Source organism: Sparus aurata, chromosome 8 (genome assembly GCF_900880675.1).
Source record: "Sparus aurata chromosome 8, fSpaAur1.1, whole genome shotgun sequence".
Classification (NCBI taxonomy): Eukaryota; Metazoa; Chordata; class Actinopteri; order Spariformes; family Sparidae; genus Sparus; species Sparus aurata.
The window spans coordinates 3,199,420-3,226,374 of NC_044194.1; the positions used below are offsets into that span (position 1 = coordinate 3,199,420).

At 40.8% G+C, this 26,955-nt stretch overlaps 4 protein-coding genes across 5 annotated transcripts; all 4 read left to right on the forward strand.

Moving 5' to 3' along the window:
* Positions 1 to 191: 191 nt before the first annotated feature.
* On the forward strand, positions 192 to 2,857 carry LOC115587332 (E3 ubiquitin-protein ligase TRIM39-like). Its single transcript, XM_030427156.1, has 2 exons — positions 192 to 286; positions 959 to 2,857. The coding sequence occupies exon 2, from the start codon at positions 981 to 983 to the stop codon at positions 2,616 to 2,618; it is 1,638 nt and encodes a 545-aa protein (XP_030283016.1). The 5' UTR covers positions 192 to 286; positions 959 to 980; the 3' UTR covers positions 2,619 to 2,857.
* Positions 2,858 to 7,061: 4,204 nt separating this feature from the next.
* Positions 7,062 to 18,639, forward strand: LOC115587335 (E3 ubiquitin-protein ligase TRIM21-like). 2 transcript variants are annotated; one of them, XM_030427159.1, is made up of 2 exons: positions 7,062 to 7,111; positions 16,826 to 18,639. In XM_030427159.1, exon 2 carries the CDS (start codon positions 16,835 to 16,837, stop codon positions 18,179 to 18,181), a length of 1,347 nt encoding a protein of 448 aa, XP_030283019.1. In that variant the 5' UTR covers positions 7,062 to 7,111; positions 16,826 to 16,834; the 3' UTR covers positions 18,182 to 18,639. The 2 variants fall into 2 exon arrangements, with proteins under 2 accessions (XP_030283019.1, XP_030283018.1); XM_030427158.1 differs by lacking the exon at positions 7,062 to 7,111 and adding an exon at positions 12,415 to 12,562.
* On the forward strand, positions 7,807 to 9,887 carry LOC115587329 (zinc finger protein RFP-like). The gene has a single exon (XM_030427152.1). It carries the CDS (start codon positions 7,807 to 7,809, stop codon positions 9,523 to 9,525), a length of 1,719 nt encoding a protein of 572 aa, XP_030283012.1. The 3' UTR covers positions 9,526 to 9,887.
* A 5,062-nt stretch (positions 18,640 to 23,701) lies between the features above and the next one.
* On the forward strand, positions 23,702 to 25,407 carry LOC115587330 (E3 ubiquitin-protein ligase TRIM21-like). The gene has a single exon (XM_030427153.1). It carries the CDS (start codon positions 23,706 to 23,708, stop codon positions 25,359 to 25,361), a length of 1,656 nt encoding a protein of 551 aa, XP_030283013.1. The 5' UTR covers positions 23,702 to 23,705; the 3' UTR covers positions 25,362 to 25,407.
* Positions 25,408 to 26,955: the final 1,548 nt, after the last annotated feature.

Consider the following 26,955-nt stretch of genomic DNA (forward strand, 5'->3'; position numbering starts at 1 on the left):
TTCCACTGCTAAGAAAGACCAGGAAACAAAAAGGTAAAAACTTGTTCCAAAGATTTGTCGACAAGTTTCACAAAGAGTCACAAAAACTGACAGAGCTTCACTGAGAGGAGGAGCAACCGGAAAGAAAAAACTGGAACATCATATTTTCTGGAATGAAATTGAAAGTTTGTCTGCTGACATCAGAGCTGCAGGCTAGACGAGTCTCTGTGTTTCTCTCTAAGGAAAAGAACATTTCTCTCTTTGCGCTGTTGTTATAACAGAACAGCAGAATCTCTGACAAACACTGGTGAGTACACAGCCAATTTCAACATGTACATTTAGTCAGAACTACAAAACAGGTCGAAATCAAACCACAGTGACTGAACTCTGGATAAAGTTAGATAGGATACAGTCACAGCTAGCTTTAGCTTCAGCTAATTTACCCACTTTGACTGATCTGTCTCCTGATATTAAAACATCATGCTTGATACCTGATATTAACTGAGTTTGTTAAACCACATACCTTTATTGTAAAGCACAGCAGCTCAATCCATCCATTACAAACACAAACAGATAAACCAGTCTGCTAAATGCTAACTAGCCTAGCTCAGAGCACAGTGTCTCATGTTATCTGACAGTGTATCTTGTGTGTATAAAAGCTACAAAATTGCTGTTTTACAACCTGTATAGCTATTTACTACTTAAGTAATAAGTCTCGAACTCATGACCCTGTCCTTTCAACGGTACTGTTTCTGCTCAGTGTCTTTATACAGCTGATAATATATACTGTGTTTCAGAAATCGATATTGTCTGTAACACAAAACCTGAACTGTACTCAGACAGGAAGTTCCACTCAGAGGTGTATCCAGGACACATTTTTACTCATCAGAACTCATCATGACTCCTTGTATTCCACTCGTAATAGTTAAGTGAACAATTGATCTAAATATATCTAATTACAGTTTTTTTTTCTTCTTAGTTTTCATCCTCAGACTGTAAACATGTCTGCTGCCAGCTGTCTGCTGACTGAAGATCAGTTTCTGTGCTCCATCTGTCTGGTTGTGTTCACTGATCCAGTCGCCACACCATGTGGACACAACTTCTGTAAAACCTGCATCACTCAACACTGGGATAAAAATGACAAGTGTCAGTGTCCCAACTGTAAAAAGACTTTCAACATCAGACCTGAACTGAAGGTCAACACGTTCATCTCTGAGATGGCTGCTCAGTTCAGACAGTCAGCTCAACAGAAAGCCAGCAGCAGCAGCTCAGAGCAACAAGTTTCCAAACCAGGAGAAGTTCCCTGTGATGTCTGCACTGGAACCAAACTGAAGGCCCTGAAGTCCTGCCTGGTGTGTCTGGCCTCCTACTGTGAGACTCACCTGGAGCCTCATCTGACAGCTAAACAGCTGAAAAGACATCAGCTGATCGACCCTGTGGAGAACCTGGAAGACAGGATGTGTACGAAGCACGATAAACTGCTGGAGCTGTTCTGTAAGACCGACCAGATGTGTGTCTGCATGCTCTGCACTGTTTCAGACCACAAGACACATGATGTTGTTCCTCTAAAAGAAGAATATGAAGGAAAGAAGGTCGAGCTGGGGAAGAGAGACGCTGAAATTCAGCAGATGATCCAGAAGAGACGACTGAAGATTGAGGAGATGAAGCGCTCAGTGGAGCTCAGTAAGAAATATGTAGACAGAGAGATAGCAGCTGGTGTTCAGGTCTTCACCGCTCTGAAGGAGTCTGTTGAGAGAAGCCAGGCGGAACTCATCCACACCATCAAAGAGAAGCAGAGAGAGACAGAGAAACAGGCTGAGGGCTTCATCAAAGAGCTGGAACAGGAAATCTCTGAGCTGGAGAAGAGAAGCTCTGAGGTGATGAAGATTTCAAGTTCCAAAGACAACCTCTGTGTCCTTTTCAGAAGCTTCCCATCACTCAACGCTGCTCCATTCACGAAGGACTGGACAGGAGTCAGCATCCTTCCACCTTCATATGAGGGGACTGTGTTGAGAGCTGTGAATCAACTGGAGGAGACGCTCAGTAAACAGATGAAGAAGGCCAAGCTGAAGAGGGTCCAGCAGTATGCAGTGGATGTGACACTCGATCCTGATACAGCAAATTCTGATCTCATCCTGTCTGATGATGGAAAACAAGTATATGACAGTGATCTCAAGAAGAATCTCCCAGACAACCCAGAGAGATTTGATTATTGTGGTTGTGTTTTATCAAAGCAGAGTTTCTCTTCAGGAAGATTTTATTATGAGGTTCAAGTTAAAGAAAAGACTGACTGGGATTTAGGAGTGGCCAGAGAGTCGATCAACAGGAAGGGACAAATCACAGCATCTCCTCAGGATGGTTACTGGATGATATGTTTAAGGAATAAAAATGAGTACAGTGCCTGTGCTCGCCCTGCAGTCAGTCTCTCTCTGAAGTGTCGGCCTGAGAAGGTGGGGGTGTTTGTGGATTATGAGGAGGGTCTGGTCTCCTTTTATGACGTTGATGCTGCAGCTCTTATCTACTCCTTTACTGGCTGCTGCTTCACTCAGAAACTCTATCCATACTTCAGTCCAAGTCCTAATGATGGTGGTGAAAACTCTGCTCCTCTCATCATCTCTCCTGTCAATCACACTGAGTAGAACAAACATTTGATTTTCTACAGAAAGATTCACATCACTTAACGTAATAAATGTATATTTATTGGTGATGTTTGATGAATATTCGGCCGGGCCCAACCTTTAATTCCGGGCCTGTTTAAAATCAATAAAATGATCTAAATAAAAAAAAAAACGACAACGCCACCTGGAATAAATGCAGAGCCTAGGACTCCTGAACACACATAGGTTCTTCTAAACTGGGGGGAGCAGAGTTAAAAGACCATCAGGAGAATAATATTCATTTGAAAGGATTCATTACAATAAAAAGAGATGGTACCACCGCGCTCACCGTCCTCTCTGTGTCCTTGTCACAAGCCATCTCTCAAAATAAAAAGGGTCATCTGTGCTCGCCATCACCTGCGGCTCGTTGCGCTAATTAGTCTGCTTGGTGAGTTCTTTTATCGTTCAGGGTAAGTGCGTAAAAAGGAACTACATGCAAATAAAACTGTAAAAACAAAAGACGACATGCGATAAAAAAACATTAAATCACAATCAAAATGAACAAAGTAATAAAACATGCAACCCAAAAAACTGACCCAGTCACAAATATATTGTAGAATCTTCAGATTCTGATCGATGTGTTTTTAACCTTTTCACTATATATGTTTTTCTTTGTATCACATTTATTTCTAACTGCAAATCACCAGTTTAACCAAAGTGATTGATATTATCAAATGTAGTCTCATTTATTCTAAGAACTGCATTACCTGCCTTCAACACTGTTATATTATAAGAAAACAGTATACTCAGATATATGAAACATCTACATGTGGAGTTTAACATTTTTTTTGTCTGATCATTGTAAATATAAGAAGAGCTGCATCCTGACAGTAAAGCTATAAATGAGCAAATTGTTATTTGAATTTGTTTTTTTTATGAATACAACAGAAAAAGCAAAAAAAAAACATTTTATTGTATCTGATTCATTATTTAGTTTGTTATTGATATCAACAGCTGATGTTTCTAATGACAACCAAATCATGTGATTAAAAACACCATCAGCTGTTCTAAGACTGACTTGAGCTGACGAGCTCCAATCCTCCATCACACCTGAGACAGCTGGTAGTGTGAGATGATGTTGTGTTGTTGAAGGTTTGAACAGCTGATATGAACTAAACCAGAGATCTGAGGACGCCCTCTAGTGGAGCAATGTCAAAAAATCCTTCCTCAGTTTCTTGTCAAGAGGAGAATTTTTTTTTTTAATCATTTGTAACGTTGTAACAGATATTCTTCATGTATTTTGTGACATCTGTGCTCGTTGTTACTGGAACCTATCAATTCTGTTTGTACATGAAACTTTTTTAGTCATGATAACGTTTCACTTTACATCACAACAGTCATCGTTACATTAAACTAACATTTCCTAAAAAAAATTCTGCTCTTTTTCATTGTTGTTGTTTTTGCGTGGACTCAAGGAAGAGGAACGACCACTTTGTGAAAGATGACGAGGATTCAAATGACGAATGAGAATTACGATAATTAATTTAATCGGTCTAATAAAAATAACTGTAATATATTTTTCTGAAGAAAACAACTTGTAAACCAAAGCAAAGTTAAAATAAAGAGCAAATTATTGTAGCATCAATAGCTACATTTTCATAGACGACCATGTATCTGTGTCTTTCTCTTATTAAATACTTGGCAACATTTTACTTAAAACATTTTGCAATTAGCAAAATAACAGGTATGGTGACATCTGAGTGATATGACAGGTTTTTTCTGAAATTGAAAAAGGCAGCAATTAATTATATACAGTGGACGTAAGAAAGTATCCTGTAACCACAGCTGTGCCAGTGAGGCTTTCTGTCTCTTGATCCAAAATAAAGACCAAATAGAAAGTACATCAGTAATCAGGTCAAACCTGAAAGGCAACAAAACCTCATCTGCAAAGTGAGAGAGGTGGAGCAGAGCTGGAAAAGCACAACAGTTTTATTTCCGCATTTATTGAATGAGAGTAAAGATTCCTAGGAGAGAACACAGGCCTGCAGTCGAGACATGTCTCTCAGTAGATTGTCCTAAAATAAAAGTGTGGCCCAAGAGAAGAGGCCCAGTGGTGCTGATAATGGAGACGCACTGAATGCATACTGAAGCTCATCGTCACAGTCATGTCAGTGTATCTGTACTTGTGTGATGCTGCCCCTGTCCGGAGGTGGTGATGGAGGGTGGGAGATGTCTAGTCTTGTCATTTACTTTAACATCTGCAGTCTGGCATGACGACAGCTGCAGCCAGGTCACTGACGGTCACTGAAACACATTCACGCAATTATTACACATACACGCACAAATTAAACAACAGCAAACTACAGCTCTAATACATGAAAAACACCTCGCAAGCATGTCCACATTCACATGTTGTATGTTTGTTAGTCTTGTGATGTGATTGCCCGAGGACATGATGAAGTTTCTCGTTATAACAACCTGAGTATGTATCATGTTAATGTTGTACACTGCCTCACGCAGGGCACCATTATGTTGTGGACACTGAGGTCAGTTCAGAGTCCATTTTGAAATCCACAATTGATGACTTCATCTGAGGTCCCAACATCCCCCATTTGGTGTCAGGATGTCGCTTGACATGGGATCCTGAGAGCACAAATACATATGTATAATCTATAGTTTGAAGGTGTTCATCCATCAGTTCATTAATATTGGTAACATCTGGGCATTGGCTAACTCTTTGTCTTGGCTAAGCAAGAATCATGATCAGAACAAGAAGAACAGAAGTTACACTAAGAAGAAGAAAATCCAGATAAACACATTGATTATGACACTGAATTCACTAAATACCTGTGTTTCTCAGTTAATCTCTGGGTTAGTGAGAACAGGAAAGTTAGTGATGTCAGTTTGTTAGGGTGAGATGCAGAGAGTGGTACCTACAATGATATAGTCAATTCTGAAGTGTTCAAGAGTGTTTTTGTTCACTGGTTGGATTTCAATGCTGATTACTTCAAGTGGTAGCCAGACTTCTTTTGGAAGACTTATAATTTGGTTCTTCAAGCAGGTTTTTCTGCGGAAGGGTGCCACAAATGGGAAAGTCCAAATGACTGTATCATGGTTCTTGTTGACAGTGTGGTAATGTTGTAAAACAGTGTTGGACGAGGTAATGTGTGTGTCTTGCTCTGTGAGGTCAGAATCAGTGTCCTAAGCTGAGGTTTACAACAGTTAATTCACACAAAAAAGGAAATAAAAGTAAACCCAAGGATCCTAAATCGATTTGATGTGGCGCATGCTGAGATTTTCAGCTCAGCAGCTTCCAGTGAAGATTTTGGCTGCGAAAACAGTGTAAAGATGTTTTCTGCAAACTTCACCTGACTATCCATCAATATGAAGGTGAGGGGATAATGAAGTGGCAGGTTGTTTTGATACAAAATGTCTACATTGCTTCCAGTAAACGTATAACCTTTTCATACAGTCACAAGGTCTGTTAATAATTAGTTATTATAAAATATTGATGAAGGTTTGTGAACACAGAGCGGTGCAGCTGGCAAGATGTTGTCTGAAGTGAGAGTTCAAGTCCAGTTCAGGATTTTGAGGACGTTCCTCACCCTTTGCTAAATATCTCAGTGGAACTAAATCTTTCTGATTTTGGATCCTATATGATGTAACACAACTTCTCAGAGGAAACCAGGGGACAAATGTTCTCGACATTTCAAAAGAAGAATGAGCCTCAACATTAGATAAGTGTTATGTCAGGTCATCTAATGTCAAATAACGCAAAGTGTATAAGGTAATTTAATGTAAAGTAAAGTTGTAGTTATGTTAGAGAAGGTGAATTGAACACAAAACAACTGTTAGTAGAGATTGAATGACAGCTGACGTCGCCCTCTGGTGGAGATTTTAACAAACTGCAGCCTGACGCTCTTCTGCTCCGTCTACACTTCAGGATTTTCAAAATAATGCGAGGAAATAAAAGTGATGATTCTAAATCCCTGTGGAGTGTTGGTGGGATTGTAGAGGGAGCGTTGTGGCCTGTTGATCTAAAGACACCATTTATTTTTGAATATCTTCCACTGACCTCTTTCCTTATGTGCAATATTTTTAACTGAATCTTCTTTTGGTTGCTCTAAACTTCCACTACTGAGAACCCTGCTGAAAAAAACAGCAGCGACTAGCACCAAAACACAACATATGCTGGTCTTGCTACTGGCTTTTCACCAGCAAGACCAGCATATGTTGTGTTTTGGTGCTGGTTTTGGTTCTGGTCTATGTTGGTTTTTTCAGCAGGGAAAAGACCAAGAAACTAAAAAGTAAAAACTTGTTTTAAAGTTTTGCCAAGAAGTTTCATAGTGAGTGACTAAGACTGACAGAGCTTCACTGAGAGGAGGAGCAACAGGGAGGAAAAAATTGAATGTCACATTTCCTGGAATGATAGTGAAAGTTTGTCTGCTTACAGCAGAGCTGCAGTCCAGACGAGTCTCTGTGTTTCTCTCTGAAGAAAACTCTCAACACAACAGCAGAATCTCTGACAAATACTGGTGAGTACACGGCCAATTTCATCATGTACATTTAGTCAGAACTACAAAACAGGTCGAAATCAAACCACAGTGACTGAACTCTGGATAAAGTTAGATAGCACACAGTCACAGCTAGCTTTAGCTTCAACTAATTTACCCACTTTGACTGATCTGTCTCTTGATATTAAAACATCATGCTTGATATCTGATAATAATTGAGTTTGTTAAACCACATACCTTTACTGTAAAGCACAGCAGCTCAATCCAACCATAACAAAGACAAACACGTATAAACTAGTCTCCTGAAGGCTAACTTGCCTACCTCAGAGCAAAGTGTATGATATCATCTAACGATGTATTTTATTGTGTATGAAAGGTACAAAATGGTGGTTTTACAACTTATATAGCTGTTAAACACTTAAGTAAGAAGGTCCAAACTTATAACCATGTCCCTTCAACTTTATTGTTTCTGCTCTGTGTCTTTGTACAGTTGATAATATTTACAGCGTTTCAGAAACCGGTATTACCTGTAACACAAAAGTTGAACTGTACTCAGGCAGGAAGTTCCACTCAGAGGTGTATCCAGGACACACTGTTATCCAACAAAGCTCATTGTGACTCCTTATATTCCACTAGTAACAGTTAACTGAACATTTAATAAAGAGGAATCTAATTACAGTTTCCTTTTTCTCACTTTTCATCCTCAGACTGTAAACATGTCTACTGCCAGCTGTCTGCTGACTGAAGATCAGTTTCTGTGCTCCATCTGTCTGGATGTGTTCACTCATCCAGTCAGCACACCATGTGGACACAACTTCTGTAAAACCTGCATCACTAAACACTGGGATAAAAATGTCAAGTGTCAGTGTCCAAACTGTAAAAAGACTTTCAACACCAGACCTGAGCTGCTGGTCAACACGTTCATCTCTGAGATGGCTGCTCAGTTCAGACAGTCAGCTCAACAGAAAGCCAGCAGCAGCAGCTCAGAGCAGCAAGTTTCCAAACCAGGAGAAGTTCCGTGTGACGACTGCACTGGAACCAAACTGAAGGCCGTGAAGTCCTGCGTGGTGTGTCTGGCCTCCTACTGTGTGACTCACCTGGAGCCACATCTGACAAAGTCAGGCCTGAAAAGACATCAGCTGATCGACGCTGTGGAGAACCTGGAAGGCAGGATGTGTACGAAGCACGATAAACTGCTGGAGCTGTTCTGTAAGACCGACCAGATGTGTGTCTGCATGCTCTGCTCTGATTTAGACCACAAGACACATGATGTTGTTCCTCTGAAAGAAGAATATGAAGGAAAGAAGGCCGATCTGGGGAAGACAGATGCTGAAATTCAGCAGATGATCCAGAAGAGACGACTGAAGATTGAGGAGATGAAGCGCTCAGTGGAGCTCAGTAGGAAAGATGCAGACAGAGAGATAGCAGCTGGTGTTCAGGTCTTCAGCGCTCTGAAGGAGTCTGTTGAGAGAAGCCAAGCCGAGCTCATCGAGACCATCAAAGAGAAGCAGAGAGAGAAAGAGAAACAGGCTGAAGGCTTCATCAAAGAGCTGGAACAGGACATCTCTGAGCTGGAGAAGAGAAGCTCTGAGGTGAAGAAGCTCTCACAGTCTGAAGACCACCTCCACCTCCTCCAAAGTTTCCCATCACTGAACGTGAGGATAAAAATCTCTGAGGTGAACCAGAAAAGCCCTTGGAAGGTCTCTGACCTTTTCAAAAGCTTACTATCACTGAACGCTTCTCCACCCACCAAGGACTGCACAGGAGTCAGCGTCCGTCCACCTTCATATGAGGGGACTGTGGTGAGAGCTGTGAATCAGCTGGAGGAGACGCTCAGTGAACAGATGAAGAAGCTGCCTGAGCTGAAGAGGGTCCAGCAGTATGCAGTGGATGTGACACTTGATCCTGATACAGCACATCCTGATCTCATCCTGTCTGATGATGGAAAACAAGTTAAACATGGTGATGTAAAGCAGAATCTCCCAGACAACCCAGAGAGATTTGATAAATGTCCCTGTGTCTTAGCAAAGGAGAGTTTCTCTTCAGGAAGATTTTATTTGGAGGTTCAAGTAAAAGAGAAGACTGAGTGGGACTTAGGAGTGGCCAGAGAGTCGATCAACAGGAAGGGAAACATCAAACTGTCTCCTCGGAATGGTTACTGGACAATGTGTTTGAGGAATAAAAATGAGTACTATGCTCTTGCTGGTCCTCCAGTCCGTCTCTCTCTGAAGTGTCAGCCTGAGAAGGTGGGGGTGTTTGTGGATTATGAGGAGGGTCTGGTCTCCTTTTATGACGTTGATGCTGCAGCTCTTATCTACTCCTTTACTGGCTACTGCTTCACTCAGAAACTCTACCCATTCTTCTGTCCATCTAATAATGATGGTGGTAAAAACTCTGCTCCTCTGATCATCTCTCCTGTCAATCACATTGAGTAGAACAAACATGTGATTTTCTACAGAAAGATTCACAACATGTAATGTAACGAACATATATTTACTGGTGAGGAAGGATGTAAACATTCTTGTTTTTTTCAGGTTCTGATCAATATGTTTTTATCCTTTTCACTTTAAATGTTTTTCCTATATGAGTCACTTTGATTTTTCACCACAACAACTCCCTAGTTTTACGACATTGATTAATATTATCTAATGTAGTCTCATTTATTCTGATAACTGCATGTCTATTATATTATCAAAAAACAATTTACTTAGAATTATGATGCAATTGCGTTTTGTATTTAATAGGGCTGTCAAAGTTTCAAGTTAACGCGTTAATAACGCGTTAACATTAAATCCTCTTAATGCTGTTAATTTTTTTATTGCTCTGTATTAAAAAGAAAAGAAAAGCACATTGTTTGATTTCGGCCGTCGATGGCACCTGTAGTCTTGATACTGAAAAGCGAAAGTGAAAGGAAATGGAGAAAGGACTTGTGAATGGCAAATTCACTTTCAAAACACTGCCAGATGGTTCAGTCGACAGGACAAAAGTTATCTGCACGTACTGTCAACAAGAAATGAGTTACCATTGAAGTACGTCAAGTCTCAAATATCATTTGCAAGATGCAGAGAGCCCACCGCCCCCCCTCGCCAAAAGCAGATATCCCAATGTTTTGATCCCATTTAGGGTAAGGGGATATTTTTTTAGCCTTTTATTTTCCTGCATGATTTGAAGTGTTGAATAAACATTTTCATAAAGCAAGCATATTTGCCCTTTCTTATGTGGTTAAAAGAATTACGAACACGAAAACAATACATTAAGGTACATTTAGAACAGAAAGAAATGTGCCCAAAAAATTTAGATTAATTTGCGATTAATTGCAAGTTAACTATGGACAAAAAGCGATTAATCGCGATTATAAAAAATGATCGTTTGACAGCCCTAGTATTCAACCATTTTATCATCTGATCATTGTAAATATAAGAAGAGCTGCATCCTGACAAGAAATGTATCAAAGAGCAAAAAGTAATTTGATTTTTTCTTTCTTTGTAAATAAAAAAGAAAAAGCAAAAAAAGAACATTTTCTTGTCTCTGATTATTTAATATGTTATTGATATCAACAGCTTATGTTTCTAATGACGACCAAATCATGTGATTAAAAACACCATCAGCTGTTCTCAGACTGACTTGAACTGACGAGCTACAATCCTCCATCACACCTGAGACAGTTGGTAGTGTGAGATGATGTCCTGTTTGAACAGCTGATATGAACTAAACCAGAGATCTGAGGACGCCCTCTAGTGGAGCTCATGTCAAACTGCAGCCTGTGTCCACATGAGGACCTGCTCTTAATAAAGAACTACAGTCTGATGCTGAAGCAGATTACATGAAGGCAGGAGAACAATGAAATCTATTTGGTTCAAGTCCTCTGATGTTACTGAGGAGCTTCTCTATGTGTTATGTAAGCTCAGACTTTAACTTTAAAATAATTGTACTCAGCTTCTCTTAAAAGTTCAGAATCACAGAGAAGCTCATTAATCTACAGCTGTGGTCCAATCATAAAGATTTTCCATCTCAGGTCAAAAGTCTTATTTTCCTCCTTCTAATGTATCTGTGAGAAATGTTTCAGATGGAGAAAAGCTGCTCAACACTTTGGAGAACAGCAGTGAAGTGCAGAGGGATTAGTTGATGTGATGGATCACAGACTGTAAAGTGTTTGGAACAGATATACACTGAAATGTTCCAGTCACAGATAGGAAGTTACTAAGTACATTTACTCACATACAAACATGACATTATCAGAACTGCTTGAGAGTTTCTGTTTTTGGAGGCTTTTTATTTTCCCACCACGACATCTGAAGAGGAAATATTGTACTTCTACTCCACTACATTTGTCTGTACGACTTTATAGATATACAGTTTACATTTAACAGGAAGTAAACTCATCTCTCTTTTGTTGTGTAATCTTGTAATAAGAAATAACTTTGTTTCAGGTAACTGTAGCTGCATTTTGATGTTCTGAACCCATTGAGGTACCTCATGTAATCCATCATCTCATCTGATGACATGACCCCAAAAATCTACAGATGTTTTCTGATCGAAAGCCAAGATATGATGCATTTAAATTTCTCAAAGGTATTTCATAAAAGGGTTCAGATCTATAGCCTCCTAAAACAGCTATGACATTAGCATCAGTATTTTTACATGGAGCAAGATTATTTTTGTTGCACTTATCTTGACCTGATGGACAGAAAACTGAACAGTTTGCTGATGTTTTAAAACATTATGATTGAACTGCTTTCAGACTTTAGTTTTTTTAATACCTCATATTTATCAGTGGTAGTTGTGTCAGTGTTTTATTAACCCACACAGGTTCAACTATAAGAGCAACACGTCACTGAAGGATGAAAAACATATTGGAGTTAGAGACTTCATTTAGAGTTATTTGGACTCTTTTACAACTTCTAGTTTTGAGTTTTGTCACATAACATCGAACCATATTTATACATGTTATTCAGGAGGAATGACTTCATTCATGTCCAACAACTCCCTTATTTACTATCAATAAGCACTAATTATGAGGTTATTGAGGGAAACTCTTTATAAACTTTCTAGTAGTTGTAGAAAATGATCTTGCAGAATAAGGAATTATTTATTATTATAAAGTGCTTTATAATGACTAATAAAGAGTCAACATGCAGCTAATAAGGAACTAGTTAATGGTTAATATGTGTCGCCTGATATCAAGTGATCCTGAAAGAATAAAAAAAAAGTAAAAACTCATATTGTTCCAAAGCTCTCAAGGTGTTTCCCAATGAGGCAATAAAAGCTCACTTACACAGCTGCACTGAGAGGAGGAGCAACTCTGAGAGGAGAAAAGCTTCAACGTCACATTTCCAACAGTAAAAGAGAAAGTTTGTCTGAGTGATAGCAGAGCTGCAGTCCAGAAGAGTCTCTCTGTTCCTCTGTGAAGAAAAATTCAACTGAATCCATCAGGTTGCTCTCAACAGAACAGCAGAATCTCTGCAAACACTGGTGAGTAAACTGACCTACAGACAAAATGACCCGACTAATAATCAGGTCAGAAATTAGTTCAAACCAGAATTTGACTTTTTACATTCATGTGAAGATGTTATGCTCAACATGGTGGTCATTAAGTTTGTTACACCAAATACTGCACACATAGAATACAGTAACTAAATTCAACAGTAGTAGAGAAAAAAGTATCACCACACGTCATGCTAGAAGCTAACTAGCCTAGCTTAGACGCCCTTTGGAGTGTCCAAAGTACAGATGACTGACTGTTGTTTTATTGCCTTTAAAGGTATAAAACTGATGTGTAACAACTTATTTCATAACTTTGATAAGTACCTTGAACTCTGGACACTTTAAGTCAGGGCGTTTTCACACCTGCCTTGTTTAGTTCGGTTGAATCGAACCCTGGAGCGTTTACCCCTTGGTGCACTTTGTTTGGGAAGGTGTGAACACATCAATCGCATTCGGGTGCGGACCAAAACAACCGGACCGAGACCTTGTTGAAGAGGTGGTCTCGGTCCGGTTCCAAACAAACTCTGGTACAGTTCGTTTGTGGTGAGAACATGATCCAAACTCGATCCGACCCAACTGCAGGAAGCATCAGTGCTTAACCCCGAATTTCCACTGGATACATGTCCGCTGCGTTACGGCCCGATCAGGTGTTTTGCTCCGCCGTCCGGTAACCCCCGGTTGCGTTTTGAGTCGGACACGGTGCAGTAGGTAGGCAGCTGGCGTCGCGAGGCCAAGGAGTTCCCGCGATAATCACATGATCACTCGCGACCGCAGTTATAGGTCTGTGTCATAAAAACAACAACACGAAGTGTTCCCGACCAAAGGATCAGAAGAAGAGCTTGTGTTTGTCTCTTTTTTGAGATTTGTGTGCTGGTGTAAACACAAAGTGTTTTATTTTGAAAAGTAACCGGATGTCAAATTGTTTTTGTTTCAGTGCTTGACTTCCTGTCTGCTCGGTGCTAAATTCAGCTGAATTGCTGCCTCGTTTTCGAAATTTAGACCAATTAGAGAGCAGTTTCCTTGCGCATCACACATTTTGGTCCACTTGTAAATGCTGCTGTGTGAACACAAACCAAACTCGAGGCAATATGCAACATTGTAACAAGTTGGTCCCTCATTCGGACCAGAGCAAACGAACTATAGGTGTGAGAACGCCCTCAGTCTCACTGTTTCTGTAGTTACTGTTGTCTGCCTTCAAAAAGCAGAACAGCTGATAATATTTACCCTGATATTAACACAAACCTGAGTTCTCCTCAGACAGGAAGATCCACTCAGGGCATATTGTCACCTGAGGTCCGTCAGTGGTCGTGGGAGTTTTGGAGAGAAATAGTTTGAGTGTCCTGCAATCCAGAGCAGCTTCCATCTCTTCTTCTGCACATTTACTCTGTCTGATTCTGTGCTGTCTGTATCTTCACCCTCTCTCTCTGGACCTCCTCTTCCTCCAAGCTGACTCTCTCACAGTAAAGCTCTTTGGACACAGATGATGTTTCATCTATGACGCCTTAAACACTTAAATAAAACAAACAATAGATACAAAAAAACTGGCAAAAAAGATTATTTGCCTGAAACAGTGACTTTTATGATTTCAATTACATGTACATGTAACGGTTGTAACTAGAGTAGGTGGACCCAGAAGTTTACAAACAGGATAAACAGGGATTACATTGTAAAGGTGAATTTATTAATCACAAAGGAATTCCTGGCAGATTGAGTTGTTGAGTTCAAGCGCAGGCAGGTGGCTTCTAGGGTTGTGCAGGTGGAGACTCACGGTTACGCAGGTGGCTGGCTCAGGCAGTCAGGGTTGTGTAGAGTGCTAGAGGTGCGGAAAGCTAGGTGGTGGGTGGTAGAGGGGCTAGGCCACATGAATGGTCCGATCACACTGGAAGAGGAGAGAAGCTGGATTAAGGCACTTGGAAGTGAATATCTCAAAAGACTCTTAAGAGAGAATGGGAGAAACCAAGTACCACTAGGACTGGCGACATTAATCTGGCACCATGCATAGGGAAGGTCTGGGTATAAGAGCAGGTCCTGATTACATCCAATAAGCTGCAAGTGTGTGGACCGGCACAGCTCCACCCAGCAGAAAAGCCATGCCCGGTCTCACCAAGCGCCTCTAAAACACAAAGTACATAAACTCTACAAAACAGGCCACCGCAAAGTCCATTCATAACAGTTCCCCCCTGCTAACGGATACTTCCAATTGTCCTACCAGGCTTGTCAGGGTACTGACAATAGAAGTCAGAGAGAAGCATATGTATGAGACCCCTGGGGGAAAAACTAGAACGTTCCTCAGGACTGTACCCCTCCCAATCAACAAGGAACTGAAAACCCTGGCCCTGTCGACAAACGTCTGGGATCTTGGAGACAGTGAATGCCGGCTGGTCCTTGATGAGATGGGTTTGGAGGAGTGGGTTCAGCCAGCGGGCTCAGGACGCTTATGGAAACGGGCTTCCGCTGAGAGCCGTGGAATTGAGACTGGAGCCGTAGGGATGCAGGCAACTTGAGGCAAACCACCGCAGGATTGCTGAGCCTCTCAACTTCATTGGGGCCAACATGATGAGGAGCCAATCCAACTGAAGGGACAAGTCCCGGGAGGAGAGCCAAACCTTCTGTCTGGGCTGGTACTGAGGAGCAGGGGAACGACGTAGGTCTGCCAGGCATTGGCTGCACGGAGAGGAGCATCAGGGCAGCATGTGTGGTGTGCCAGACATCCTTACAATGGTTTAAGTAGGCTTGATAGGGGGGAGAGCCATCACTGTGTGTGGAACAAAGGGAGTTGAAAATCTGAAGTTGCCATTAAGGGGGTCTTGCCAGTGGCTGCGGTGAGGGTGTTGTGTAAATACTCAACCCAGAAATGGAAGTTGCACCAGGAGGAAGGAAGTCGAGGTGTCCAACAGCGGAGGGTGGCTTCTAGGTCCCGGTTAGCATGTTTGGTTAGCTTGGGTATGCTAACAAGATGTGAGACTCGAGGTTGTCCCCAGCACCCCACAGAAAGCCTGCCACACCTTGAAGACATTAAAACACGAGTTGAAACATGTAGAGAACGAGGAGCTGGGCAGTCTCAAAGCCGAAGGCAGCTTGGGTAATGGGTCAAAATTGACGGACTTAGAGAAGTGGTCGATTATGGTTGGTATGATGATATAACCCCCGGAAGGCGATAATCTGGTGACAACACTGCCACATGGGACAAGGGGCGGCTTGACACAGATAGAGGATGGAGGAGACCAACAGGGGGGCAATGAAAGGCCTTTCTCTGGGCACAAACCGTGCAGGCTGCCACAAACTCCTTGACATCCTTAGTAAGTCCTGGCCCCAAGAAGCATTCCAGACAGACGCACTGAACCTCCCTCACCAGTGTCTCCATCTCCAAGGTGGCTGCCAAAACAATTTGGTAAGAGGGAACGATGGGTTCAGCATTCAAGGGTGACAAAACCAGGGAGTAGAACTGGGATAGGATGTCATGCTTTCCATTTCAAGAGCCAGAGCAATAGGACAGGGTATGGTTGAGTCGGCTCAAGTAGAGGAACCAGTGGACCTGAAACAGAGGGGAGGAAGGCGATGACATGACAAACAGTTGAATATGCTCCTGGTGGTTGACAGAGATGAGGACCGTTACATGGACTGTGCCATGGGTGACCTTAGCCAGTAGTTTGCCATCTAGGGCACTGATAGTCTTGGGATTGTTGACAGGCAGAACAGGAATAGAGGCTTGCTGGACCAGGGTTGAATCAATTAAGCTGTCATCAGCACCAGAATTTACCAACAGGCAGGGACTAACGTGACCACTGGAGGAAGTCAGAGAGATTAATTCAGTTAAGGGAGCAAGAGGAGGAAGTGGTCTGGATAACCAGTGTGCTCCCTAACATTAGTGAGCCCAGTCTTTTGGCATAGATGGGTAGACGACAGTAAATGCAAATTTCTTCTTCTCAAAAAGCTCTTTAGCTGGGGAGAGGGGAAATTAGACAGAACAGGTGGCAGGTGGGTTACTAACTCGAGCAGGCAGGGCATATGCACAAGTCCACATGAAGGTATTGGAATAGAAAAAACCATCAGCATTTTGTCATTACAACAATAATTTATTGATGGTCTCAAGTCAACCCGGAGTGGTGGGCAGCATAACAACAGCAATCATGATGATTCTGTGAATATTCCACCAATAATTGATCAATTTACTCTGATTAAATATTCTCAATAAATTATTTAGTTTAAAATAAGTTATTTTACTTTTGCTTTTTGTTATTTCATCCTCAGACTGTAAACATGTCTGCTGCCAGCTGTCTGCTGACTGAAGATCAGTTTCTGTGCTCCATCTGTCTGGATGTGTTCACTGATCCAGTCAGCACACCATGTGGACACAACTTCTGTAAAATCTGCATCACTAAACACTGGAATGTTGATGTCCTGTACAAGTGTCCCAATTGTAAAGAAGTTTTCAACACAAGACCGAAGCTGCAGGTCAACACTTTCATCTCTGAGATGGCTGCTCAGTTCAGGCAGTCGGTTCAACAGGAGGCCAGCAGCAGCAGCTCAGAGCACCATGTTTCAAAACCAGGAGATGCTGTGCCTCTGAAAGACGCTCAAATTCAGCAGATGATCCAGAAGAGACGACTGAAGATTCAAGAGATGAAGCGCTCTGTGAAGCTCAGTAAGAAAGATGCAGCCAGAGAGATAGCAGCTGGTGTTCAGGTCTTCAGCGCTCTGAAGGAGTCTGTTGAGAGAAGCCAGGCCGAGCTCATCGACACCATCAAAGAGAAGCAGAGAGAGACAGAGAAACAGGCTGAAGGCTTCATCAAAGAGCTGGAACAGGAAATCTCTGAGCTGGAGAAGAGAAGCTCTGAGGCGGAGCAGCTCTCACAGTCTGAAGACCACCTCCACCTCCTCCAAAGCTTCCCATCACTGAACGCTGCTCCACCCACCAAGAACTGGACAGGAGTCAGCGTTCGTCCACCTTCATATGAGGGGACTGTGGTGAGAGCTGTGAATCAGCTGGAGGAGACGCTCAGTAAACAGATGAAGAAGCTGCTTCTGGCCGAGCTGAAGAGGGTCCAGCAGTATGCAGTGGATGTGACACTCGATCCTGATACAGCACAACCCAACCTCATCCTGTCTGGTGATGGAAAAAAAGTTAACTGTGGTTATGTAAAGAAGAATCTTCCAGACAACCCAGAAAGATTTGATACTTGTGCTAATGTCTTAGCAAAGCAGCATTTCTCTTCAGGAAGATTTTATTATGAGGTTCAAGTAAAAGAGAAGACTGAGTGGGATTTAGGAGTGGCCAGAGAGACGATCAGCAGGAAGGGAAACATCAAACTGTCTCCTCAGAATGGTTACTGGACGATATGTTTGAGGAATAACAATAAGTACAAAGCTTGTGCTGGCCCTTCAGTCCGTCTCTCTCTGAAGTGTCGGCCTGAGAAGGTGGGGGTGTTTGTGGATTATGAGGAGGGTCTGGTCTCCTTTTATGACGTTGATGCTGCAGCTCTTATCTACTCCTTTACTGGCTGCTGCTTTACTCAGAAACTCTACCCATACTTCTGTCCAAGTCTTAATGATGGTGGTAAAAACTCTGCTCCTCTGATCATCTCTCCTGTCAATCAAACTGAGTAGAACGAACATTTGATTTTCTCCAGAAAGATTCACATCACTTAATGTAATAAATGTATATTCACTGGTGATGTGTGATGTATATATTGTAGATTCTTCAGATTCTGATCAATGTGTTTTTAACCTTTTTAGTATAAATGTTTTATGTGTATCATTGATTTTTAGCATTTATTCTAAGAACTGTATTACCTGCCTTCAGGACTGTTGAATCAGAAAACAATGTACTCAGTAATATGAACCATTTGTATATTGAGTTGAACCTTTTTTGTCTGATCATTGTAAATATAAGAACAGCTGCACCCTGAGCAAACACTTATAAATGAGCAAAAAGTAATTTGATTTTGTTTTTCTTTATAAATAAAAAGGAAAAAGCAAAACAACATTTTAGTGTGCTTAAAAACACCATCAGCTGTTCTCAGACTGACTTGAGCTGACGAGCTGCAATCCTCCATTACACCTCAGACAGCTGGTAGTGTGAGATGATGTTTTGTTATTGAAGGTTTGAACAGCTGATATGACCTAAACCAGAGCTGTGAGGACGCCCTCTGGTGGAGCTCATGTCAAACTCCAGCCTGTGTCCACATGAGGACCTGCTCTTAATAAAGAACTACAGTCTGATGCTGAAGCAGATTACATGAAGGCAGAACAATGAAATCTAACTGGTTCAAGTTCTCTGATGTCACTGAAGAGCTTCCCAGTGTGTTTTATAATTGTTTTAAGCTCAGACTTTAACTTCACAATAATTGTACTAAGCTTCTCTTAAAAGTGCAGAATCACAGAGAAGCTCTTTAATCTCCAGCTGTGGTCAAATCAGAAAGATTCACCATCTCAGGTCAAAACTCTTATTTTCCTCCTTCGAATGTATCTGTGAAAAATGTTTCAGACGGAGAAAAGCTGCTCAACACTTTCGAGAACAGCAGTGAAGTGCAGAGGGATTAGTTGCTGTGATGGATCACAGACTGTAAAGTGTATTTTTTACTACACTACATCTGTCTAAGATGTCTAAAATCAAGGAAACTTGATTTTTCTGAAATCAAATGGGCCACTATTAGAACAGTTTAGTTCACAAAGTTATGTGATGTCATGGCTGGCGAAGGGGAGACGAAGATTAGAGGGAATGTGAAGCTCCAGGCCGTTTGAGCAAAGATTACCCCAAGACCTGCTAAAGCCTTTTTTAAGTAGGTTAAAATATCATCACAGTTGTCTTATACACTCAAATTCCACTTCTTTTGACACATCTGTACAATATAATGCCACCCAGAACAGCAACATTGCCATGAATTCTGCTTCAAAAAAGCTTAGTTGTTTTTAACATTTGTTGTCTGGAAAAAAATGATATATATTGTTATGATAGAAACACAGAATGCAGTATACAGAGTATGCCATCTAATTGATTTACTTGTCAACTGCATAGCTTCTTCAGTTTTCTTCATGTCCGTTCTCCATCTCTTATCCATGTCTGTCTTTGATGTGTGTGTCCACAGGGTATGTTCAGTACCAGTTGCCTTGTACGTCAACCTCCTTTTCAGAATTTGTTTGCATTTGTGTAAGTATATGAAGATCTTATTCATCAATAATATCAATGTTGTTGGTCCTCCTAAATCTGTGTATTTGCCCATTTAAGTTACACTGCAATCAAATATATATTTAGGTCTAAAATAACAGACAGTCATTATCTACTGATTTGTTATGATAGAAACAAACACAGGAGTATGTCATGTAATTGATTTACTTGTCAACTGCGTAGCTTCTCCAATTTTCTCCATCTCTTATCCGTGTAAGTCTTTGAAGTGTGCGTCCACAGGGTATGTTCAGTACCAGTTGCCTTGTACGTCAACCTCCTTTCCAGGATTTGTTTGTATTTGTGTAGGTATATGAAGATCTTATTCAGAGCAAGTTATTACTGCAACTTAAGTGAGGCACTGATTTATGAAATCAGCATCTGAGAAAGGTTTAATATGTCGGGTAAATAAGTTGAGCAACCTCATAACTGGCTATTATAGCATTTTCTTGTGTTTTGTTAGCACAGAAAAAATACTGTTGTCAAGCTAGCAGGCTAGCTGCCATTTGCTCGACTTTCTGTTCCCTTCCGGCAGCAATGTTGGATGTTTAGGTCTGATGTTTGGTTTCATGGTGTGGTCGTACATTATAGTCTTGCGACTGCAACAGTTTCATTGCAAATCAAACAGACACACTCCCCCTTGACTTCTCTGAAGAAATATTCATTTTCCCACCATGTCTGAAATTTTCTGCACTCACCTGCTATCTTGTGTTTCTTTGGTTTGTTTTTTTGGTGGTTTGTTTTGAGGAGAAGCTGCTTTGCTCAAGAGAGGCAGGTCCACTTAGTGGTCTACTGTCAGCATAAGTAGCACACTGCAGGTTGCCACAAAATGGGGGCAAAATGGCTCTTCTGATAGTAAAGGTTGCTGACACCTGACCTAGACTTTAAATGTCTGCAATATAAGAATCTCAAATTCATGCATGGAGAAAGGAAGTGACAATTAATTATACTGGCTGCTGTAAACTTCCATAGAAGAAACAAAATAAAAACTCATCCTGGTGCCATGATGCCATGAGTATTTATCATTTTAATCTCACAGCAGCACTGAAAGGAGGAGCAACACTGAAAGAGAAGTCTCACATGTCCTCAAATAACCGTGAAAGTTTGAGTGACAGCACAGCTGCAGTCCAGTAGAGTCTCTGTGTTTCTCTCTGCTGGAAACTGTCTCAAAAAGACAGTAGAATCTCTGACAAACACTGGTGAGTACACAGCCACACAAGGTTTATAGCCATTAAAAAGTAAGTAATAAGAAACCTTGGACTTATAACCCTTTCCTTGTAACTTTAATGTGTCTGCAGTTACATGCTGACATGACTTTGCACATCATATAATATTCACTGTGTTTCAGAAATCTATATTAACACAAAACCTGAGCTCTATACAGACAGGAAGTTCCACTCAGGGCTCAAATATAACCATAAATAATTAAAAAACAATTTCAACAAATGATAATTCAGCAATTAAGCTGTTAATATATGATATATATTAACAATATATGATCAGTGTAATGCAAAGAAAATAGTGGTTTGTGTTCTTACACTTGAATTGAAACATGAGCATAAAAATACATTTTGAAGTGAGTTTGACTGCATTAACATCAATATTAACATCCTCCATAACACCACCTCCTCCTCCTGCTTCTCTCTGTTTCTGTATTTTCTGTCTGTAGTTGTCTTAATATTTTTTTTTGTTCTGTAAACATTTTGAGGTTAAAGTTTGCTCATGTTTTAATAATAACATTGAGCCTCAAGCAAACACATGCAGACGCAACCTCATTGAACGCAAGACTCACCATTACTCACCTTAAATTACAGGAGAAATAGCTTATGAAACACTTAATAAAGAGCTACCTAAATACATTTTTCTTTTTCTCACTCTTCATACTCAGATTGTAAACTGAGCTGTCTGCTGACTGAAGATCAGTTTCTGTGCTCCATCTGTCTGGATGTGTTCACTGATCCAGTCACCATACCATGTGGACACAACTTCTGTAAAACCTGCATCACTGAACACTGGAGAGTTAATGTTAATGACTCAAACACACACAGATTCTTACAACAAGAACAAAACCTGCAGCAGGTGATTGACAAAACCAAACCAAACACCTGCGTGTGTGTGAATCAGGTTTGATAATGTTCAGCTGTTGGAGAAGGTGAACTGAACACAGCACAACTGTTAGTAGAGATGACATGACAGCTGACGTCGCCCTCTGGTGGAGATTTTAACAAACTGCAGCCTGACGCTCTTCTGCTCCGTCTACACTTCAGGATTTTCAAAATAATGCGAGGAAATAAAAGTGATAATTATAAATCCCTCTGTGTTTTATCAGACAGACTACTGATATTTGAGTGGTGTCTCCTCTCTCTAACTGAGGAGATTTTCTAAAAAACACAATTTTAATTTGATTTAAAAGTCCAAAATGGAGGATTTAGTGGACAGATGAAGAGCTGCTCCCTCTGTGGATTTAAAAGTCTCTTTCTAAAGTAACGAAAACACAACAATTCTTAGTTTCAGGTGATTTTACACTAATGAAAACATAATTATTAATATTATATTTCATGTCTGCTGATAGTTCCTCCTAAATCCTACACACTGGACCTTTAAGACAGCTTTTAAAGTATTTTAAAATTACAGTGAAGCCCACTTTCTGTATTTTCTCTGTGTAATGTGACAGGTTAGAAATCAAACAACAAAAGTCTGACACAGAAAAGATGCTGAACAGTTTGGAAAGCAGCAAAAACTGAAATGACAGACTGAACAGTGAGCTGAACACTGGAGTGTTGGTGGGATTGTAGAGGGAGCGTTGTGGCCTGTTGATCTAAAGACACAGTTTGTTCTTGAAGATCTTCCACTGACCTCTTTTCTTATCTGCTTTATTTGTAACTGAATCTTCTTTTGGCTGCTGTAAACTTCCACTGCTGAGAAAAGACCAAGAAACAAACAAGTAAAATACGTCCCTGCTGAAAAAAACAGCATAGACCAGCATCAAAGCACAACATATGCTGGTCTTGCTAGTGACTAGTCGCTGACAAGACCAGCATATGTTGTGTTTTATTTTTAGCAGGGTTGTTCCAAAGCTTTGTTTCACAATGAGTCACTAAAACTGACAGAGCTTCACTGAGAGGAGGAGCAACAGGGAGAAAAAACTGGAACGTCACATTTCCTGAAATGAAAGTGAAAGTTTTAGTGACAGCAGAGCTGCAGTCCAGACGAGTCTCTGTGTTTCTCTCTGAGGAAAACTTTCTCAACACAACAGCAGAATTTCTGACAAACACTGGTGAGTACACGGCCAATTTCTACATGTACATTTAGTCAGAACTACAAAACAGGTCGAAATCAAACCACAGTGACTGAACTCTGGATAAAGTTAGATAGCACACAGTCACAGCTAGCTTTAGCTTCAGCTAATTTATCCACTTTGACTGATCTGTCTCCTGATATTAAAACATCATGCTTGATACCTGATATTAACTGAGTTTGTTTTACCACATACCTTTACTGTAAAGCACAGCAGCTCAATCCAACCATAACAAAGACAAACACAGATAAACTAGTCTGCTAAAGGCTAACTAGCCGAGCTCAGAGGACAGTGTCTGATCTTATCTGAAAGTGTATTTTATTGTTCATAAAAGCTATAAAATTGCTGTTTTTCAACTTATATGGCTGTTATAACACTTAAGTAAGGAGTCTTGAACTTATAACCCTGTCCTTTTAACAATACCGTTTGTGCTCAGTGTCTTTGTACAGCTGATAATTTTACTGTTTCGGAAAACGGTATTACCTGTTACACAAAACCTGAACTGTACTCACACAGGAAGTTCCACTCAGAGGTGTATCCAGGACACATTTTTATCCAACAGAACTCATTGTGACTCATTATTCCACCAGCAATAGTTCATGAAACATTTAATCAAGAGATTTCTTATTACAGTGTTCATTCTCACTTTTCATCCTCAGACTGTAAACATGTCTGCTGCCAGCTGTCTGCTGACTGAAGATCAGTTTCTGTGCTCCATCTGTCTGGATGTGTTCACTGATCCAGTCACCATACCATGTGGACACAACTTCTGTAAAACCTGCATCACTACACACTGGGATATAAATGTCCCGTGTCAGTGTCCCAACTGTAAAAAGACTTTCTACACCAGACCTGAACTGCAGGTCAACACGTTCATCTCTGAGATGGCTGCTCAGTTCAGAAAGTCAGCTCAACAGAAAGCCAGCAGCAGCAGCTCAGAGCAACAAGTTTCCAAACCAGGAGAAGTTCCCTGTGACGTCTGCACTGGAACAAAACTGAAAGCCATGAAGTCCTGCCTGGTGTGTCTGGCCTCCTACTGTGAGACTCACCTGGCGCCTCATCTGACAAAGTCAGGCCTGAAAAGACATCAGCTGATCGATCCTGTGGAGAAACTGGAAGACAGGATGTGTACGAAGCACGATAAACTGCTGGAGCTGTTCTGTAAGACCGACCAGATGTGTGTCTGCATGCTCTGCACCTATTCAGACCACAAGACACATGATGTTGTTCCTCTGCAAGAAGAATATGAAGGAAAGAAGGCCGAGCTGGGGAAGACAGACGCTGAAATTCAGCATATGATCCAGAAGAGAAGACTGAAGATTGAGGAGATAAAGCGCTCAGTGGAGCTCAGTAGGAAAGATGCAGACAGAGAGATAGCAGCTGGTGTTCAGGTCTTCAGCGCTCTGAAGGATTCTGTTGAGAGAAGCCAGACCGAGCTCATCGACACCATCAAAGAGAAGCAGAGAGAGACAGAGAAACAGGCTGAAGGCTTCATCAAAGAGCTGGAACAGGAAATCTCTGAGCTGGAGAAGAGAAGCTCTGAGGTGAAGCAGCTCTCACAGTCTGAAGACCACCTCCACCTCCTCCAAAGCTTCCCATCACTGATCACGAGGATAAAACTTGCACTGAACACTGCTCCATTCACCAAGGACTGGACAGGAGTCAGCATCCTTCCACCTTTATATGAGGGGACTGTGGTGACAGCTGTGAATCAGCTGGAGGAGACACTTAGAAAAAAGAGGAAGATCGAGCTGAAGAGGGTCCAGCAGTATGCAGTGGATTTGACACTCGATCCTGATAAAGCACAGCTTTACCTCATCCTGTCTGATGATGGGAAACAAGTAAAACATGGTGATGTAAAGAAGAATCTCCCAGACAACCCAGAGAGATTTGATACTTGCCCCTGTGTCCTAGCAAAGCAGAGTTTCTGTTCAGGAATTTTTTATTATGAGGTTCAAGTTAAAGGGAAGACTGGGTGGGATCTAGGAGTGGCCAGAGAGTCGATCAATAGGAAGGGAGAAATCACACTGAATCCTCAGAATGGTTACTGGACGATATGTTTGAGGAATAAAAATGAGTACTATGCTCCTGCTGAGCCTTCAGTCTGTCTCTCTCTGAAGTGTCGGCCTGAGAAGGTGGGGGTGTTTGTGGATTATGAGGAGGGTCTGGTCTCCTTTTATGACGTTGATGCTGCAGCTCTTATCTACTCCTTTACTGGCTGCTGCTTCACTCAGAAACTCAACCCATACTTCTGTCCATGTAATCATGATGGTGGTAAAAATGTTGCCCCTCTGATCATCTCTCCTGTCAATCACACTGAGTAGAACAAACATTTGATTTTCTACAGAAACATTCACATATTGACAAGTAATTAACATATATATATATATATATATATATATATATGTATATATATATATATATATATATATATATATATATATATATATATATACATATATATATATATATATATATATATATATATATATATATGGGTTTTTTAATTTGGGTTTTTCTTGATTTACGTGAAAGTTTTCCTCTGATCTGTCACTTTGCTTTTTACAGAAATTCACTAGTTTTACCGCACTGCTTGATATTATCCAATCTATTTTAATATACTCTGGAACCTGCATTTCTACATTGTGTTCAACTGTTAAATGGTCAGAGAACGATGTATTCATAAATAAGAATTTGCATGCACCTTTATTTTTATGGTTTGATCATTGTCACATAACACGTTGTGTATCCTGGCACTAATTACTGAAAAAAACTTTTTAACAAATGAAAATAAACAAAAGCAGGATTGATTTTTTACTGTGTCTGATTATTTTATATCTGACTCTTATCAAAGCTTTAAAAATGATGTTTCTAATGATGACCAACTCATGTGATTAAAAACACCATCAGCTGTTCTCAGACTGACTTGAGCTGACAAGCTCCAATCCTCCATCACACCTAAGACAGCTGGTAGTGTGAGATGATGTCATGTTATTGAGGGTTTGTACAGCTAATATAAACTAAACCAGAGATCTGAGGACGCCCTCTAGTGGTGACAAGACAAACTGCAGCCTGTGTCCACATGAGGACCTGCTCTTAATAAAGAACTACAGTCTGATGCTGAAGCAGATTACATGAGGGCAGGAGAGCAATGAATTCTTACTGGTTCAAGTCCTCTGATGTTACTGAGGAGCTTCTCTGTGTGTTTTATAGTTTTTTAAACTCAGACTTTAACTTTAAAATAATTGTACTCAGCTTTTCTTAAAAGTGCAGAATCACAGAGAAGCTTTTTAATCTACAGCTGTGGTCCAATCAGAATGTATTTCCATCTCAGGTCAAAAGTCTTATTTTCCTCCTTCTAATGTATCTGTGAGAAATGTTTCAGACAGAGAAAAGCTGCTCAACACTTTGGAGAACAGCAGTGAAGTGCAGAGGGATTAGTTGTTGTGATGGATCACAGATTGTAAAGTGTTTGGAACAGATACACACTGAAATGTTACAGTCACAGACAGGAATCAACTAAGTAAATTTACTCACATACAAAAGCACAAAACTTAACTTGACATACGTTTCTGTTTCTGGAAGCTTTTTTGCTTCTCTACCACTGTGAGAGGAAATATTGTCTCCACTACATCTGTCTAACATCTGGATTTGCAAGAATTAAACTCAAGTTGTTATGGCCCCCGACTGTGGAACAGCCTGCCGGAGAACCTCAGGGTTGCGGAGACTGCTTAGGTTTTTAAAAAGAGGCTTAAGACCCATCTTTTTAACTAGGCTTTTAATTGAAATCTTAACTGTTTTTAATTCCTTTTAGGCTGTGCTAATCAGAGCTTTTATTTTTTATAGTCTCTCATGTCTTATGCTCTTATGGTTTTATGTTTTAGTCCCTCGTGTTTTTAGCCTCTATGCTTTTATGTT